Source organism: Cyprinodon tularosa, unplaced genomic scaffold (genome assembly GCF_016077235.1).
Source record: "Cyprinodon tularosa strain WSP-4 unplaced genomic scaffold, ASM1607723v1 ctg231, whole genome shotgun sequence".
Classification (NCBI taxonomy): domain Eukaryota; kingdom Metazoa; phylum Chordata; class Actinopteri; order Cyprinodontiformes; family Cyprinodontidae; genus Cyprinodon; species Cyprinodon tularosa.
Genome location: NW_024038867.1, coordinates 385,544 through 405,581, shown reverse-complemented (window position 1 = coordinate 405,581; position 20,038 = coordinate 385,544). Strand labels below are relative to the sequence as shown.

The 20,038-nt window shown below is 39.1% G+C and overlaps 1 protein-coding gene across 1 annotated transcript; it reads right to left on the bottom strand.

Moving 5' to 3' along the window:
• Nucleotides 1-12,375: 12,375 nt before the first annotated feature.
• thumpd1 (THUMP domain containing 1) lies at nt 12,376-19,216 on the bottom strand. Its single transcript, XM_038286891.1, has 5 exons — nt 18,725-19,216; nt 16,546-16,723; nt 16,377-16,462; nt 13,221-13,383; nt 12,376-13,134 (listed from the first exon to the last, which is right to left on the bottom strand). Exons 1-5 carry the CDS (start codon nt 18,932-18,934, stop codon nt 12,800-12,802), a joined length of 972 nt encoding a protein of 323 aa, XP_038142819.1. The 5' UTR covers nt 18,935-19,216; the 3' UTR covers nt 12,376-12,799.
• Nucleotides 19,217-20,038: the final 822 nt, after the last annotated feature.

Sequence of the window (20,038 nt, the reverse complement as noted above, 5' to 3'; positions counted from 1 at the left end):
TGTGGAACAAAAAAGCTTTTTTTCCTGGCCAAAGCACAAAGATCCATTTAAAGTCACAGTGGTATGCTGCAAATACATTTACATTTGACATTAGCAGAAACACTTTGGCCTGACTTGACTTACAAACTACCAGCTGACATACATATAGAAACTAATGACCAGGAGTGGACATTCATCATCCAAGTAGAGCCAGTCTGTCTAAGTGAACAGGATGTCTATGTGAACAGAATGTTCACTTAGACAGGGGATTAGTCCCTGTCTATGTGGTGGGGCTGGTAATGAAAAGTGTTGGAACTACTGTCAATTCTCCGCAACTTTTTTATTTCTTTTTGTACCTGGATTCTCCACCTCTGCTAATGACGCTAATGGAGACTTGCTGACGACTGGGACCCTTCTAAGCTCCTTACAAACTTCCTTACTGAGCTTTGTGTAGAATCTACTTGGCTCTTCATCTGGCTGTTCTCACTAGTGATGCCTTAGTTGAAAACAAGGTCTGATCTTTGGAGTGAATGATATATAAGGAATGATAGGAATCAGAGTCCCCGTTTTTGCTTTTTTTGTTTGTTTGCATTAACCTCTGTCCTGATTTTCTTTTCCACATCTTTGTCCCTACACTGACCAGAAGAGAAATAGTAGTGAGGTCAACTCACAATTACATGAGAAAGAACTCTTACTGCATGAACGTGAGAAAATTAGTTACTGTAGGAACATTAGAGGGTTTTCTGAAACACTTTACCACATGTTAGTATATTATGGCCCTGTTGGGTAATTAATTGTTTGAGCTGTTGCAGGGATGGAGTAATTGATTGAAGTGCAGCAGGTTAACTGGCTGAAGACACCGGAGTTGGACCTTCCTCCTTGTATAAAGATCTGTGGGCTGAGGGAGTTTGCTTGATTTAATAATCAACATTTATATTCATTATTGTCATCCATTGACATGATGGATTTCACTGACTTCAAGCACAAGGGCCTTATTATACAAAACCAAGATAGTAGGTTAAGTGGAAAAATTTTTAGTTTCACCTGGTTTGATTTAGTAAAAAATCTTCTTTAAGGAATCTTCGACTATCAGATTATTAATCGATTAATCAAAAAATGTATCTACAAATTGATAAATTTGCAAAATAATTGTTAGTTGCAGCCCTATTACGTTCCCCTTCAAAGTCTTCTAAATGCTGTATGTGACAAGTGAATTGACCCATTGTGAAATTAATAAAGTTCTATTCTATTGTATTCTATTCCATGCTATTCTATCAAAACAATGAGTTTTCTCTGTGATGTTGTTTCTCCAATTGCATTTTTTATCAGCCTACATAAAAAAAATAAAAGCAATATATATTTTTATATAGTTAAGTACTTTGATTGTTTTAACATTATTGGGGTAGCCTATACATTTATCACCTTTATTATTTTCTACATGGAGTTTGTTGCTGTTTGATGTGTTTTTAAAGACGGCTGTTTGACAAAATTGCATTTAATAGGCTATTGCTGTGTTGAAAGAAGTAGAGAAATGCCCATATATATAATTTTCACAATAAATACCTGCATGAGCGCTACCTACTTACTGGGAATGACATCGGCTACCTGTACAGACTGCTGGGTCCTAATTCAGCACCGCACAAAGCAAAGCCACTTTTTACTACACCATTAGAAGTGTATATTTGGCATTAAAAGGGGAATTGAACACCTACAGAAAATGAATCAAATAAAGTAAGAATTCTACATTATTGCATGTAATGTGAATTATGCTACAGAGTTTGAAAGAAACTATGGAGGATATGTGGATAACGTTTTTCATATTTTGATACAGGATTAATGAATGTTATTGGTAAGATCTAATCCTGGGAATAACTGAAAGTTGTAACGAAAAAGTCAAAGATCATATGTGCTAAATAATTAAGATTGCTCATGTCAACTTTCCTTCATGAAATACTCCAATTGCTCCATCCTGATCATCTCACCTTACAGGCATGCTGCCATATTGCTTCCACTGTTCAATTTGCTTAAAAAAAAAAACCAACAAAGAAACAATTAACTCCTTAAATGTGATGTTTCCATTTAAGAGAAGTGGTTAGGAAATGTGTATTTTTGGCTCTTAAGTCAATCCACTATGGCTGAATCAATGAATCTGTATTCAACCTCAAAGAAAATAGCAGATCTGCATTTAGCTTGTTTATTTAGACCTGCTTTAAAGTGGCGTTATCTTTGGAGCCCGGCCTGGTGTTTGTGGAAAGGATGAAGCCTGGATGCACCCCTCACGCTAGGTCAAGTCTGGCTTTGTCTCTTATACTACTTCTATATTCAGCTTTTGTGAAATAGGGCACAGGCTTTGATTCCATTTTTATATTTTGTTTTAAATAAATAGGTTTAATTGTACTGTAATGTTTGTTAAGACTGGGGCTCTGCTGCAGCCAAAACATGGATAACAAGGAATAGTCTGGGAAGATTAATGATAAATGTGTACAGCAGGATGATTGTTCCAGGAAAACAGCAGCAGCCCAGGTTAACACCAGGAGGAGAGTTAGATGGATCAATTATTAATGTCAGAGACCTGAGATGATTGAGACAGATTGTTTAATAAAAAGAAAATCTGGTTTCTTACTGGTGGGGGAAGGAGATGGTGTTCCAGGAGGAGGGGGGCGTATATTCAGAAGCTAATGTTGTCAGGCAACCAGTCAGTGAATTTGTTGTGTATTACCTTTGTTTTGTTTTTTGTTGTTGTGTTTTTTTTTCCAGAATGGTGTCATGGTGTTGTGAATGCTGAAGGATGGACATGCCCACCAGTGAGTGATAGAAAATCCAGGGTAAGTGGTTCCAGGAGGGCGGGCAGAGGAGGGATAAGGAGATTCACAGAACGCGTCTGTGGAGAATTCTCAAAACAGATTCAAGGACCATGGAAGACAACCACTGGAGTCCATGAACAGGACAACAAAGAGATAATGATACTCCATGAATGAGAGAGACAGAATAGGTGAATGTCAGAAACTGCTTGAGCCTTGGGACATCCAGACGCAGTGAGCCTCATTCCCACTTGTCTGACATCTGCCTGAGGGAACCTGCTCTTATTTAGGCTTCTTCTGATTGGCCTTCATGAGCACCAGCTGGAGGACACACCTGCCAATCAAACCTGTAATGACTGGAGGTAGAAAACCCCCACCCCCCACCTCAGTGCACACACACACACCTGTAAACAGTGCTGGGGATTTGAGATGGATCTTGGTTTACTTGTAGCATGATATTTAAATATAATAAGTTATAATGACAGCTGACATCATTATAGTGTCACATTATTGATGGTATGAAATTAATTTTAGAAACCTAAATCTTGAGGAGTTGTCTCAGACCAAAGAGTGGTTGGGTGTGCCAGAAACTACATCTTTCTCTTAAAAGAGACAAAAATCATATTGTTTTTTTGTCACGGCTTCAGTAGCTTTACCATTTTAGTTGTTATTCTGACTGACTTTATAGGAAGGTAAAGATTATTTTCATCTCAGACTTTCACATATTTATCTCTCTAAAATGGCATGTTCTCCCGTGGGGTTTACCCCCTCGACGGCTAGCGCAACCTCTGTACCTATACTTACTCCTCCCATGACTTCTCATTTTCATTTTGTCAATTTCCCCACACCTGAGCCTGATGCGGGTGAAATTGGAAGGGGTTGTGGATTCCTGTTACAATGTTCACATGTTTTCAGTCGACCCCCCCAGGTCTTCGTTGTTTGCTAAGGATAAAATTGCATTTGTGATCGGATGATTGAAAGGCCGAACCCTGCAGTGGGCTGAAGCAAAATTTGGGGGTGAGTTTAATTTCCAAATATGTGACCAGTTTATCTCTGAGTTTAAGCAGACATCCGGATATACTGAGTCAGTTTTTGACAATTCCTATAATATGTGGGAGTTACAGGGTAACCAGCCAGTATCAGACTTTGCCATTGAGTTTTGAACTCTAGCAGCCTCTTCGGCCTTGAACCCTGAAGCTTTAAACGGAGCTGTTATTCAAGCCTCAGATCAAAGAATTAAGAATGAACTAGTGTGCAGAGAGGAGTCTAAAACTCTAGAGGAACTAATATCCCTGGCTATTCGCTTTAGCAGCAGATTTCAAGAGAGAACTCGGGCAAAACAACTGAATAATTTACCTCTTCCCCAATCGTTCACAAACTTCTGACTCTAGAGAAACCGATGCAGATTGGCTTTACTTACTTGTCACATGAGGAACAACAAGGTTGGATGAAAGCTGGGCTCTGCCCATATTGCGATGAGAATGGCAACTTAATATCTTCCTGCCCAAAGCAGCTAAAAGGGAGATCCCACTGGTAAGGAGACCAGGGGGCAGTTTTAAGATCAGGTCCTTCTGCATGATATTATCCTGCTCTCTCCTACTGCATCAACCATTTCCCTCTTTTGCTTTAATTGATCCCGATTGTGAACAAGACCTTATGGATAACAATTACTTCTCCCTGTTGTACGCCTACCTGAATGAGCCACTTCATATCTTGGCTCTAGATGGATGTCCTCTGCGTGTAATCACGTACCGAGCGGAACCAGTAAACTTCTGGTGTCAGGCAAACATATTGAAAAAAGAGTACCCTAGAGCCATCCTGAAATCAACTGAACTCTCTGACTCCTTAAACTAAATTTGTGGTAGATTACAATATATAAGGATTCTAGAAGATATGTTCAAGCCTGTCTCCCTTGAGACAGCTTAGCTCCTGACTAAGCATGTTTTTCACTTTCACAGGATCCCTTGTGAAATCCTGTCTGACGGGGTGAGCAATTTATCTCCCAGGTTGGGAAGGAGTTTTTTACTTCTTGATTGGCCAAGACTGCTCTCAGCTCAGATTTTCATCCCCAAATAAATTATCAATCTGAGCGCATGAACCAGGAGCTTGAAGCTTCCCTCCGCTGCCTCTGTTCGTCACACCCATCTTCATGGATTACTCAATTGCCTTGGGTAGAATATGAACATAATTATCACACTTCCTCTGCTACTGGTCTGTCTCCATTTGAGTAATCTCTAGGATATCTACCACCCCTGTTTCCATCTGATGAGCAGGACTCTGCAGTTTCCTCTGTCAAACACCACATTCAACGCTGCAGACGGGTCTGGAACCATGACAGTCTCTGCGTTGAACCGTCAGTGAAAACAAAATGATGTCTGGCCGGTCAGAAAAGGATTCCTGCTCCCTAGCACTCACCTAGAAAAAAAAGGTCTGATTATCAAATCATTGAGTGACAGTAACCTAAAGGCTAACTCTCTCCCAGATGAAATCCAGGCAGTTCTTAGTCCCTCTGTGGTAGTGTTAATGTCGTTAACGAAAACTAAACGAAAATATTTTCGTCAACGCACATTTTTCACCGAACGAAAACTAGACCAGACGGAAATCCCCACTAATAACTGGGAGTAAATCAGAAATAATTTTCGTGGACTAATAACGACGAGACGAAAATGCAGTTCGGTAAATAAAGACAGGGCTAAAATCTATGGACATTTTAGTCCACGAACAAAGAAGAGACGAAAATTACATATTATTTTATGGTTTATCTGCATATTACTATTACAAGGACATTTGATTTGAATTGGCATCAATATTAATACAACCAAAATGCATGCACACATAAAAATGTCTGCAATTTATTCCTGCATATAATGATAGGTTGTTTGTATGAGTTTGAAATGGATTGTCAAATGTAGTATTTACAGAGACTTAGTTTTTGTTAAGGAAAAAAACAGACCTATATGCTACTTATACACTTGGAATTCCTGTTATGCTGTGCATCTGTCCTGATATTGTATTAATTTCTGTTCCAGATTGAAGATACACCACCACCAACAACCACCCAGAAACAATGACAGGCCAGCTATACAAGCTGGCCTGTTAATTGCCCACACCAAATACAAAGCTGACTCTCAGGACCAGCAAGCTATGCCTTTTTCAATTTGAATACTGTACCTTTATATACCATGTGAACTAGCTGGCAGGAAAGCACTTTTGTTGTATCAGTTGGAGTTTTTTTTTTCACAGAATTGACCTCAAATCTATTTTATTATTCTACATGTATGTGAACTAGCTTTAAACAGCCAGCACTTGTGTTAAGTTCATAAGACACTTTATTTTATTTATTTGTTTCCTTTGTCAGGTGTATTTTTTGTTTTAATGCAAGCATTTGTGTTTGTGTCTTTGAACCTTAACAATGTTCAAAATAAATATGCAAATATTGTCAGAACATCTTCCATGTCTGCATGTGTTCCTTAAAATTGTGTTTTTTTTATCAAAAAGATGAGAAAATGTTGAAATGTGAAATAATTTTAGGAAATGTTAAATATTATCTGCTGACAAAAAAGTAAAAGGTTAAAATTATGCCCTGACTAAAACTAGACTAAAATGTTGACAGTTTTTGTTGAAACTAAACGAATAAAATTATATTTTCTTGGACTATAATAAAGACTAAAATGCTCGACTTATAGTCGACTAAAACTAGACTAAATAAAAAAGGGATGATGTCGACTAAATGTGATAAAAACTAACAAGCGATGCTGAAACTTGACTTAAGCTGAAACTAAATTTAAAAATGGCTGGTAAAACTAACACTACTCTGTGGTTCACATGAAGGTACCAGATCATTTCAAAGATATATCCTGTTTTTCACGTCACTTTGATCAAGCCTGTCCGTCTAGCCCTCCTTGCGCTACTTCCAGACCCCTTCCACCCACCCGAGACATTGGTGGGCAACTGGCTTTTCCTATGTGAAAGATTTTGGATGCTCATCGCTGAGGAAGAGGTTTTCAGTATTTGGTCGATTGGGAGGGTTATGGACCTGAGGAAAAGTCTTGGATCCCTCGTCCATTTATTTTGGACTCTGACTTCGTTCTGGGCTTTTGGGCTTTTTTCGCCCTTCCTCTTCAATTCAATTCAGTTTATTTCTATAGCACCAATTCACAACACGTCATCTCAAGGCACTTTACAGTTCACCAGATCATACAGTCAAATTGATTTAAAGTTTTCTATCTAAGGAAAACCAGGTGATTGCATCGACTCATTGACTCAAATGCAATCCCTCACAATAAGCATGCTTGTAGCGACAGTGGAGAGGAAAAACTCCATTTTAACATGAAGAAACCTCCAACAGAACCAGGCTCAGTGTGAGTCGCCATATGACGGGGCCGACTGGGGTTCAAGGAGACAGAAGCAGAGATACAAAAAAGAACTGTAAAAGGCGGCCTCGTCCAGGAAACACACAGCCAGGCAGACGAGTTCTGAGCCAGCTCCCACATCAGAGGATGAAGAGAGCACATCCAGCCAGTCACAGTCAGAGAAACAGGACTACACTGGAAAAACAGGCCAATCTCCAACATCTATAAGCAAGGGTGTTGATGGAAGCAGGACAGCTGATATTTCTCTCCAGGATGGCGTCACAGCCAAACAGGAGTAGACGAGGCAAAGCTACTATGAGAAAAAGCAGAGAGCATAATGTTAGAGATTGAACCAATAGATTCTGCAGAGTGGGAGAATAGAGATAGATTGACTCTTCTGAACCACCAGGGGGCAGTTCTTCAAAGGGGCGTAATGTTAGCATCTCTGGGCTTTTTTAGTATCTAAAAATGTTACATCTTTACCAAAAAATGGGGAAATGTATTTGCTTAGGGCTTAAATGAAATACTTAGGTTTTGACTGAAAATATTTTGCTGCGATAATGAGTAATCTACTCACTTTGCAATAAGTGAAAGTACACCTGCTGTCCTTTATGAGCTCAGAAAGTCAACAATGTGTACCTCAAAGTGCTTCATTCAGCACTGAGAGAGAGAGTGAGAGAGAAAGCTACCGTTGTGAGGGGGTGGATGCCATTGTTTGGTTGAGGTGAAGCAAATGAGACCCCGGAGAGCCCTACTTAGCTACTCATAAAGGTCAGATATGGAGTCACACACCAGTGGATGCTAATCCTGACCCCAGGGACCATATATCTGCTCATGTGCCTGTGGATGCAATTGTTTCACAGGACTGTGACATTTAAACCTGAATGAGCGTTCGATCCTCTGCGGCAGAGCGGTGTGTATGTGAATTTCACCTTTGACTGGAAAACAGTGGGCTTTAATACACATGGAGGTTTAATTAGGAAAAAACCCTGAGGGTAACTAAAACATCAAAGTATATTTTCTCATGTAGACAACCCCATTTCAATGCGGTTATTAATATTCTTATTTTCTACAGGTTTCCACAATTCTTACTTATAATCCTGCTGATTAAAACATGCTTTATTTCCCTTAAAATAAATATTCCCCTTAAGTTTATAACCAAGCAATGTTTTGACAGCATTTTTTCAGGAGCCTTTTTTTTTTTTTTTGCTGAGAGCCGTCATGTCATTATGAGACAATTTGGTATGTTGGCCATTATAGTGGTGAGATACAGTCTAATTGGTAATTTACTAATAATACACACTGATAGAAAGAAATCCTTTTCCTTTTCCCACATGCCTGTCAGTGAACCTCTCTGACTGAGCCACCTGAGAGCGGGCAGCAGTGTAATTTGTGAGTTTTAGCAGAAAACGTTGCCGATAACGACGGGTGGGTCAGTCTTACAGTTCATCCTGAGAGTAATGAGCAGAAAACATACAGCAAATTAGTAAATACTACTGCAAGCTGAGAATATGGACCAAGGGCTCTCGTTATGAATAATTATCATTTCTGTGTGTCTGAGACTATATTTATACCAAGCCATCAATGAATTAGTGTTTCCATTTTACATGCAATTGCAATGTTTTGGCACAAATATATAAACAAAACTACGATCCTGAAGGTATATGGTATCAGCAGAGGGGAAAAACTAAATAACTTCTGATGACCTTTAGAGAAAGGCGTGTGAGTATGAGACAAGAAACCCAGGATAATTCTGAAAAAAATAAATAAAAATGTGCATATGTGAAAGCAGAATGAGACCAGGAGCAATGGATGCATGACCTTTTGCAAACTCTTGTAACAAAAATAAAATAAAATAAAAAAAGAAAGATGCTTTAGCGCTGGACTGACTTTTCCCAACAGCTCCAAGATAACAAAATTGAATTCATGATGGAGCTGCACAATACGTTTGCTCAAATAGAATACCAACTGAAGAGGACTGCCTTCAGACATAAATGATTCATAGCATAACTAAAATAATAATAAAATGTACCGTGTGATTTAAAGGTTGTTTGTTCATTAAAATAGTAAATCCACGTTCTACATTTGTCAGCTAGTAGGAGAAAATTTTTCTGTAACAAAACAGTGTCCTCTGATGGGGGAATAATCTTCGATCCTCGATGTGCCTCTAGGCTACAATAAGATTTACATTCTCATTTTAGCGAGGTTGGCTAGGATGTCCTTTAACCTGTTAAACAAAAAAAAGTATAATCTGACGTCTGACTTTGAACATTTACAAATAGTTTTCCATGTGTTACGATTATTTTTTATGGATGATGTGCGAGTCTCTTAAATCCTAATATTACCTGCCTGTTACATGTCAAACCCAATGTTTTTCCAAGAAGTTTATCTATTTAGGACAGTTCCTCTGTTAGTATAAAAAGGTCATCTTCATTATGTGAGTGGCAGAGATTTGGCAATGGAATGAGAGCGGCCTCTATGATCTAAAAATCAGAGTGTAATATTTTGATAAGGCTGGAGCCATGGAGGTCTCATCTGCAAATGTGTGTGATGTAACGATGTGGCAGACTGGAGATGAATGAAATGATTCTTTAGCTGTGAACCGGGGCCGACTTCATGGAGAAGCAAGCCTGGTTGTTAAGGGCTGCCTTCTGTAATCCTAAACACATTCTCTGATTACAATTTCTGTCAAAATCTGTTATCTCTTATGGTCATTTAATCCATATATATATCCAGGGGTTTGACAATGAAACTGAAACGCCTCTCATTTTAGTGTGGGAGGTTTCATGGCTAAATTGGACCAGCCTTGTGGCCAGTCTTCATTAATTGCACATTGAACCAATAAGAGCAGTGTGTGAAGGTCCAATTAGCAGGGTAAGAGCACAGTTTTGCTCAAAATATTGCAATGCACACAAGATTATAGGTGACATTCCAGAGTCCAAAGAGAACAAATTGTTGGTGCACGTCTTGCTGGCGCATCTGTGACCAAGACAGCAAGTCTTTGTGATGTATCAAGAGGCACGGTATCCAGGGTAATGTCAGCATATCACCAAGAAGGACGAACAACATCCAACAGGATTAACTGTGGACGCAAGAGGAAGCTGTCTGAAAGGGATGTTCGGGTACTAACCCGGATAGTATCCAAAAAAAAAAAAAAGAACCATGGTGGCCCAAATCATGCCAGAATTAAATGTGCACCTCAACTCTCCTGTTTCCACCAAACCTGTCTGTCGGGAGCTCCACAGGGTCAATATACACGGCCGGGCTGCTATAGTCAAACCTTTGGTCACTCGTACCAATGCCAAACGTCGGTTTCAATGGTGCAAGGAGCGCAAATCTTGGGCTGCGGACATTGTGAAACATGTATTGTTCTCTGATGAGTCCACCTTTACTGATCAGTGATGGTTTAGGCTGCCATATCATGGCATTCCCTTGGCCCCATACTTGTGCTAGATGGGTGCGTCACTGCCAAGGACTACAGAACCATTCTGGAGGACCATGTGCATCCAATGGTTCAAACATTGTATCCTGAATGAGGTGCCGTGTATCAGGATGACAATGCACCAATACACACAGCAAGACTGGTGAAAGATTGGTTTGATGAACATGAAAGTGAAGTTGAACATCTCCCATGGCCTGCACAGTCACCAGATCTAAATATTATTTAGATCTGGTGACTGTGTCAGGAAACATTTTCCTCCACCAGCATCATGTCGTGACCTGCCCACTATCCTGCAAGAAGAACGGCTTAAATTCCTTCTGACCACTGTGCAGGACTTGTATATGTCATTCCCAAGATGAATTGTAGCTGTATTGGCCGCAAAAGGAGGCCCTGCACCATACTAATAAATAATTGGGGTCTAAAACCAGGTGTTTCAGTTTCATTGACCAACCCTGTATATACATAAAGTGTTATTTAGAATTTGTCATGAGTGATCTCTCCTCAGGAAAGAATCGGGGAGAGAAAACTTAAAGTTCTAAACACAGAGCCTTCTTTTACATATGTAAATTCAAATCAAGTGAAATCAAAACTGCTTACTTCTAGAGCCACAATTTACACTCATGCACTTTACCAATCAAATTCCATCACATCATATAATTGGTTAAAAAAGTAAAAAACAAAATCTTAGGAACCTGGAAGATTGCATTGAATCATTGCTTTGCTGAATGAACTTCACGCTCCCTCTCTTCACATAAGCAGCCGGGAGGTTCTAGACCCTCAGCACCAACTGTAGAATAAAGGCCAAGTAGTAATTAGTAAATGAGAATTTTGCCTGATACCTCATGTATAAATGCTTGGAATGTTTTAGACAGAAAATGAGACTCTAAAGCCACCTTGTGGAGAAAATCTGAATCACCTCAGCTGAGCACATTTATTAGAATCACTAAAAAAAATGTAGGAAAAACTTCAAACAAATGCCTCCTGTAAAGCAGTGGTACAATCTCTCACTGAGCATTTATAATTAAATGTTTTGTATTAAGTGGGCAAAAAAAAAGGGAAATTCAGAAGTTTATTTCCTCCTTACCTCTTGTGCTAACACTTTGCCTTAGTAGCTTGTGTGCAACTTGAACAGAACTGTCTTAAGAGCATGTGGATATCATTAAAGAAAGTTTATATGCTGTCTGGAACCCTGACTTTTTTTTTCTTTTTTTGCAAAAGTTTCATTTTAAGTCATGTATCCTGGTGTTTCATTTTTCAGCTCACACCTATGCAAAATTTAGTCACTAATCGACCCAACACTCATGTTTTTGGAATGTGGAAGGGAGGCAGAGTCCACAGACGAAACCAGTGAATGCAATTGGAAAATATTCAAACTCCATGTTGGAAGACTCTAGGCTGGGAATCAAACCCAGGACCTTTCATGCTGCAGGGCGACAGTGCTAAAACTGCAACGTCTTGCAGCCCAATACCTATTACATGCAACAACTCGTAATTTATTTCCTTACATAAACTGGTTCCAGTTTATCGTGTTCTTGGTAAATCAAGTTTTGTGTCGGGTGAAATTATCTTTTTTCCACCACTGCTTCCTTTCTGGGTTCTATATTTTTTAAGAACCCGAAGCACAAAGATATCAATGATGAGCAAGCATTTATCATAGCACGTCACATCAGTAATTGTAACCTTCCCACACATTTCCCTGACCTATTGCAGTCCTACTTCTCTTAGTAAAATTTTCAATGCTACATTTTTTGCCTCCTTGGCTTGAGTAATATATAATTAAAAAAACATAAGAAAACATGAGTGAAATCAAACACACAGAGCTTTAATTGGAGAATTGTTAGGAACTATAAAGAGTAGACGGGTTTATCATGTAATCGACATTTTTAAGGTGCCGTTATGTCATCCACAGATTACCTTTCACTTTTAACATCTGCTATGTGTCCTAAATTTTAATGTTTTGAGTAAAAATATATAAATGAGATCATTGAATTCAAATTCTACATATAAAAGGTAAAAGGTGCAACATTTTGTGTAAAGAAACTTAATTGCGACGCTTCCCCTCATCAGTAAAGTTGGTTACATTTCGTATCATTCTAAAAATAAAAAAAAATTAAATAACTATCCTTTAGACCATTTCCATTATTTGTTTTGATAAATGTGTTAAGGGTTAAAAAACGAAACAAAAAAAACAACACACTAAAATGGATTTTTCTAAATCTGAGCTCTCATTCTCCGCCATCCTCGCTCTTTTTGACCTCCTCCCTAATCTGTACGTCAGTTTTCTCCTCATCTTCTGCTTTCTTCTTCTCCTCTTCCTTCTCCGCTTCACCTCCATTTTGCTCATCTTTCTGCTCGGCCGCGTTTTGTTCAGATTTCGTTTTAGCTGGGTCAGGTTTTGGAGCGTCTTCTTTCACCACCTCTTGAACGTTGTACTTCCTGAAGAGCGTATAGTCTCTCGCCACGCTGACGCAGCACACGGCCTTGATGACCTCCACGATTATCGTCAGTTCAGGGTTCGTTAGGTCCACCTTGTTTTTGGGGTTCAGTTTCCCTACAAGACCTGAGATGGGGAAAAACAAAAGGAATCAGTTTTCTTCAGACTAAAAGCCATTGGATCCTCCACAGACACTGAGGATCTGAACACACCTGCGATGGATTTAATAATCTCCTCTCTCTTGTTATGGCTGCTGTTTCGTGCTTTGAAGGCGATTTGATAAGTTGCGCTGTTTGGAGTTTTGAACCAGGGCTCTAAGAATGTGGTCAGGTACTTCAACATATCTTCCTGGAAAGCCTTGCATGTTCCCGTTACCTAGAGAAAAAAAACGAAGGATTGAAAAAAAAAAAACAGATTCACTTCATAACTTACCTATATGCGAGGTCTTAAAAACAGCAAACTGTAACAGATTCAATTTTCCACACCATAATTCAGAATTCCCTCTTCCACCTTTTGCATCTCTTTATATAACATCTAATGTATTTTATTGGGATTTATGTAACAGACAAATGCATGCAAAGATGCACGACCTTCATATTTTAGCCTCCTGTATTTTCATACCCCTGCTTAAATATGATTTAACCAAGTGCCTTAAAATGTCTTTTAATAACTGTCAGGACTCTGCCGGCTCTGCCATTCTCTCCCTTCTCCACAGGTGGCATGGTACACACCTGTGGCTTGTTCAGCGGCGTGCGGCCCTGCTACATTAGTAGCGCTCTGACAGCTGATGGACGGCAGAGTGTTAACCTTGTTGGTACGCTTAGAGGCCTCTTTCTGTGACAGTTTACCTTTTCCCTGCGCTAACCCAAGTCTCCTGTGTTTCCCAGGTTGTTTCTCGTTGTGAAAACCTTTCCAGTGATTCCTCGTGCTCGGACGTCTTCAGCGGAAGATCTCTGGTTCTGACTGTTCTGGATCCACCTCCGAACAATCCCTCCAGCTCCCTTGGTGGTACCAAGCCGGGCTGGAGATCCTGCCAAGTCCTTCTGGTTCCATCAGCTTCCACCGGATTCCTCCTCGGCCGCTGCTGCTGCTGCTCGGGCCCCTCCTCACGGACTTCCATCACCTGCCCGCCTGTCACTCTGTCACCTGCCAACATCTCGGGAGGTTCCTCAGTGAGTCCGTCTCTCCACTCCCCCCGGCCCGGTTCCTTCATCCTTTGGTGGGTTTATTTAATGTTTCCCCTCACTCGTTTTCATGATCTCCGTGTCTAACTTTGGTTCTCACCGCAAATCGATCAGTCCTGCCTGCGCCGATAGTCCATCTGCTCTACCGTGCCGCAGCTCCCAATGTTTGGTTTCCTCGATGTTTGTTAAATAAACATCTGAAACTGCTCTTGCCTTCTGTGTTCGTTCTGCATGTGGGTCAAGCACCTTAAAACCATGACAATAACTAAAAGGCTAACCATGTCTGGTTTAATCTTGATGTAATTACCACTGCTCTCTAAATAGTAAGAGATTATTTAAAGAACAGTAAAGGAGCACAATCCATTATCTAAATTTGCAGCTTGCTAAAAGCTTTGCAGGAACAGAGCACCACAAATATATAGAAATCTATATTTTTTTGACAGATCGGAACAAAAATCGGCAACACTGGCTTATGTGCAGTAGAAAAGGAATACTGCCCATCACACTAAACATAGCGGCATGATCTGGAGCTGGTTTTCTACAGCAGAGACGGAATGAATAAATCTATCTTGTTGTGAAATACTGGGGTGGTTCACTTTCAAACAAGAAATTATCCCGAACATACAGGCAGAGTTTAAAATGAATGCTTTAGTTTGGAGGCATATGTGGCACATTCATACAGTAGAATGGCCTAGTCAAAGTTCGGACATAATTCAATTGAAAATTTGTGGGAGGGATTCGGTTTGCAGAAACACTCCATCCAAACTGTCTGGCATTGACACTTTAATACAAAAAGAAATATGACAAAGACTATTAGCTATAATTGCAGTAAAAGGTGATTCTACATTTTATCTCTTAAGCCTCCATAACAAGAATGAATCGCGACATTTCTTTAAAACCTCATCATTTTCCCTTCACTTCACAGTAACATTCTTTTTTGTCTTGGTCTAATAAATAGAGCTGCAACTAACGATTATTTTGCAAATCGATTAATCTGTCATTTATTTTTTGATTAATCGATTAATAATCGGAGAGCAAAAAGTTCCTCAAAGAAGATTTTTTGTACAAAATTAAACCAGTTGAAACAAAAAAAAATTCCACTTGAGGAGTTCTGGATAGAGCACATTGACAGCCGAAAATGTCTTATCTTAAATGCAAAATGTTTCTATATATATATATTTTTTAATTTGGATATAATTCCTAGCCTGGCGTAGTCCGACTCAATTCTAGTCAGAATATGAGTCAGAATATGAGCTCCATAGAGCTGTGATTATGGGGCGTGTTTCGAACGAACCAGGGAAAAAAATGCCTCTGCACTCAATTGGATAGACCTACAACCAATAAGAGCAACGGAGTGCGTGACGTATCTTAAGCGAGGCATAGTTGTTGTCCACAAAAATCAAAGCGTGCAGTTGCGCGCCTAGAATAAGAAGATGAGCCTTGATCGCGTTTCTCTGTTCCTCTTTTAAAATTAAATTGCTGTCGATATCTTCTAGAACAGACCTAATAGCAGAATCTACTCACCTAAACTCTCCAGCGGCAGCCATTATTGTTGTCACCCAAGCGCGCATTGGTCACGTGGTTGATTACGTTACTGTTGGTCATCTGTCCATCATCGTATAAAGCCCGCCCTGACAATTTGATTGGATCGCCTGACAGTGGGCGATAATACTCGCGCTACTATGGAGCAGAGCCAGACCGAACTTCCCCGACCTCAAACTTTGTGGGCGGGACTAAGTTCGGAATGGCACCCAGGCTATATAATTCCTACTCTAAGCAGGTTTCTCTGTCAGCTAAAGCAGGTTTTAGAGTCTCTATATTCCAGTTAACGATTAAAAAAAAATTACTAAATCAGTTGATGATTTTTTCAATTAATCATAATTAATCCGATTGTTTCAGTCCTACTTAGAAATAAGGTTTATTTAAGTAGATGCTCATTTTGAGACAAAATGTGGAAAATTCCAAGGTGCTGCTTTTTTCTTTTTTTCTTGGAACTTCCAAAATCCACCAATATACTTTTAAAGCGGTATGTTAAAAAAAGGCCTGCAAATATCCATTTTATCCTTGGAAATATATAAAACACTTATATTGTTTACCACACATTGTTGAATTCTTCATCTTTTAAATAACTTCTACAAAAAAAAAAAAAAAGTATAATAAGAGTGAGGTTGATCATCTTCTTACTGGTAGCATCCGAAGTATCACACGGGACTTCTTCTTCTTGGTGGTGTGGAGATCCGACAGAATGTGATGAACCAATTTGTCAGGTTCTTTGAAAAGAAGAAAAAAAAACTGTTATTAAAATAAACAATCGATCAAAAACCTTAAGGTTTGCCGTTTATTAAAGGCCTACCCAGATTCAGAGTTTTGATGAAGATGACGTTGTTAGCGCCGCTCTCCAGGGCCTGGAAGCGCCTCTCCTGTTTGCCTCCAGATGATTTAAGCTGAGCAACCTCCTTCTTCAAAGCGACCTCAATGTCTTCTTCAGCCTCTTCTTCCTCACTGCTGCTGCTTCCTTTGTTGTCCTGAAACTGCCATTTAAATAAAATGCACTGGTTAAAAGCTAAACTAATCAGCTTTATTCTCGTTTCTCCAATAACATGAGAAACAAAATGTTTCTTAGCTTTTACACATCAGCTTTATAACAAAGTTAAAACAGCTATTTTAATGCAAAGCTGTAAGAAAAACTATGAGAAAAATCAACATATGAAAACACAGGTGTGTTTTTAAACACTGCAGAAATGTCAGCCCAGTGAAAAAAGTCATTAGAATAATTTTGCACAAAAATTAAAATCCAAATAAAGTTTTTTTTTTCTTACAATAATTGCATTTTTTCTTGAATTGAGGTGGTAAGACATTCTGCCAGTGGAATAAGACACTTGACATTAAAAAAAAAACAAACAAAAAAAAAACAATTGCATTGTCTTATTTCAAGTGCATATGGTCTAATTATCTCATTTTACTCAGAATACTCATTCAATTGGTAAATCATCTTATTTACCTACTCAAATTAAGGGTAAATACACTTAATTTAAAAAGTCTTATACCCATTTCTAGATCGTTTTTGCAGTGTACAATGAACCAACAAATGAATTATTTGTAGATTCCTTCACTTTAGATAAAATGCATGGATATTGTATATTTATAAATACTGAAGGTGTTTTATAGAGTAGGGAAAAATAGTCTTCCTCCATGTATACAGAATTTATTTCAGTTAAGAAAAAGGCAATAAACTTGAGGGTCTCATCTATTTTTGAAGCATGTAAAGTGATAAAAATAAATAAAATAGATGTGGAATTGCATTTATGAGGCATTGAAATGATGTACATCATTATTAGGCTCAGTTTGAGTCTATGTCTCTCTATTCTCTAATGGATATAGTTGATCCTATGAGGCCCGCTGGTTCTCCTGCAGATTCTATCCCTCCTCGCTTGCTCATTTACTACAATTGGACCAAATGTTCTAGAAATTATTAATAGAAGTCTTTCCTCTTGTACGGTACCAAGGGTTTTGAAGCATGCCGCTGTGGGTCCCTTTCTTAAAAGCACAGGCCTCAACCTTTCTCTGTCCTTATAGGCCTATATGTCACCTTACATATGCACGGCTCAAAAAAATTAAAGGAACACTTTGAAAATACATCAGATCTCAATGGGGGAAAAAATCATGCTGTTTATTTATACTTATATGAACTGGGTGATGTGTTAGGAACAAAAGGATGCCACATTGTTTGATGGAAATGAAAATTATCCACCTACAGAGTTAAAATGAAAAACAAATGAGTGTGCCCCATCTACAGAGACTAGTAGAACAATTTCACACTGATTTTGGGTCAATAGGTCACATGACCTGGGAGCTATTGACCAAAAATACTCAATTTTAACTAAAAAAATTGGTAAAAAATAAAAAAAAGAGTTAAAATGAAAATCAAATGAGTGTGCCCCATCTACAGAGACTAGTAGAACAATTTCCAAGTGATTTTGCGTCAATAGGTCACATGATCTGGGAGCTATTGACCAAAAATACTCAATTTTAACTTAAAAAATTGCTAAAAAATAAAAAAAGAGTTAAAATGAAAAACAAATGAGTGTGCCCCATCTACAGAGACTAGTAGAACAATTTCACACTGATTTTGCATCAATAGGTCACATGACCTGGGAGCTATTGACCAAAAATACTCAATTTTAACTTAAAAAATTGGTAAAAAAAAAAAAAAAAAAACTATCTCATTATAATGAGATAGTATCTCATTATATTGAGATACTATCTCATTATAATGAGATACTATCTCATTATAATGAGATAGTTTTTTTTTTTTTTTTTTACAGAGTGGCGGAAACGGGCTTCCATAGAAACGGGCTTCCATAGATAAGCTTATTAAGATGAATGCATAAAAAAAAAAACTATCTGGACTGCTTAGAAGAGGCTCTAGAAAAACCAGGTCTAATCTGGGATTGAGTAATCCAGCCAGCAGAGGTAAGGCATCCCACACTGGCCCACCGATGAAATAAAATCTCTATCGCTGTAGGACTGACCTTCTCTGGTCCAAACAGCTGGTCTGCGTACTCGTTGAGCAGGTTGAAGGCCTCCGCGGTGCACTTCCTTTCGTTCATGTTGCAGGTGATGAGGATCCCCTGCATCCCCACCTCCAGCTCCCTGCAGCCCTTCCACCTCTTGCCCTGCTGCCCGCCGCTCACATAGCGCTTCTTGCCCCGCTTCCTGGACTCGTTTTGTGCAGCTGACATGTTCCCAACAGATACAAGCAGGAAATCTGTTGATTTAGGCTCTCCACAGACCAGGCTACAGTCAAGGTTCCGCCTCTCAAGCTCCGCCGACTAAACCTACTTCAGCTTTGCAGAATCACCAGAGATTCTTTAGTGGGAATCTCATCAAATCTATCCAGCATGAGCTGATTTCCGTTCTCACACGTGTTCGGCTTTAAACCGTAAACTGGCTGGTTCGAGTCACAACATTGGACGTTTGTTGGATGTCCTCTACGGCGCTTCGGGAAGGACAAACTGAGCGGCCGAGCCAAAATGCGAAGGGGATATAAAATCGAACCATTTACAAATATGTCCTCCCCTCCTTATCTGCATAATGAGGCAGAAATGCATACAGAAATGTAAAAAGGACAGCCAGAAATAAATAGTGTTGAAGAAATAAAGAGCAATGGTGTAAATATCGTAGGGACCCCCAACCTCTTAGGGGCTGCGTCTCTGACACCTGGTAGGCCCCCTGGACTAGGACGTCTTTGGCAAGCCATTTTAACATAAATTCGGTTTCATCTGACCGTCCATAATTACGTTCCAGATATCTTAAAATACATTTTGACTAGACAAAACCAAATTTTGACAATCTGGAATGGTAATTTAAGATATCTGTATTCACATTCTGATTAGGAAGAACAATAATTCAACATTTATTAAGTTACATTTTAGTCTAATGTCCTTTCAAAATATCTCAAATTATGTCACCAGATTCATCAATTAAAGCGCCACACATTGGTAATTCATAGCACAAACCTGAGGCCACTTGAGTGACTGGTCCTTATTTATACCCTAACACATGCCAGATTTCAACAGGATGGTGAGCCGTTTAAACACGACACCTTTTACTATGTTAATAACTGTGTATAGTTCATTAGACGGTTGGTAAAAAAATAAGCTCATATAATATGTTTCAAACCGCAATAAAGATATTAACAGAACGATGTATTTGAGTATGTTATTTATTTTTATTTTTTTTACACTACAGCTTGGAATTATGGGTAATCCAGGGTGTTGTACTTCATATGGGGCCCACCCAGATAATGTTGCTTACGGGCCTATTGTCGTGTCATTACGTCATTG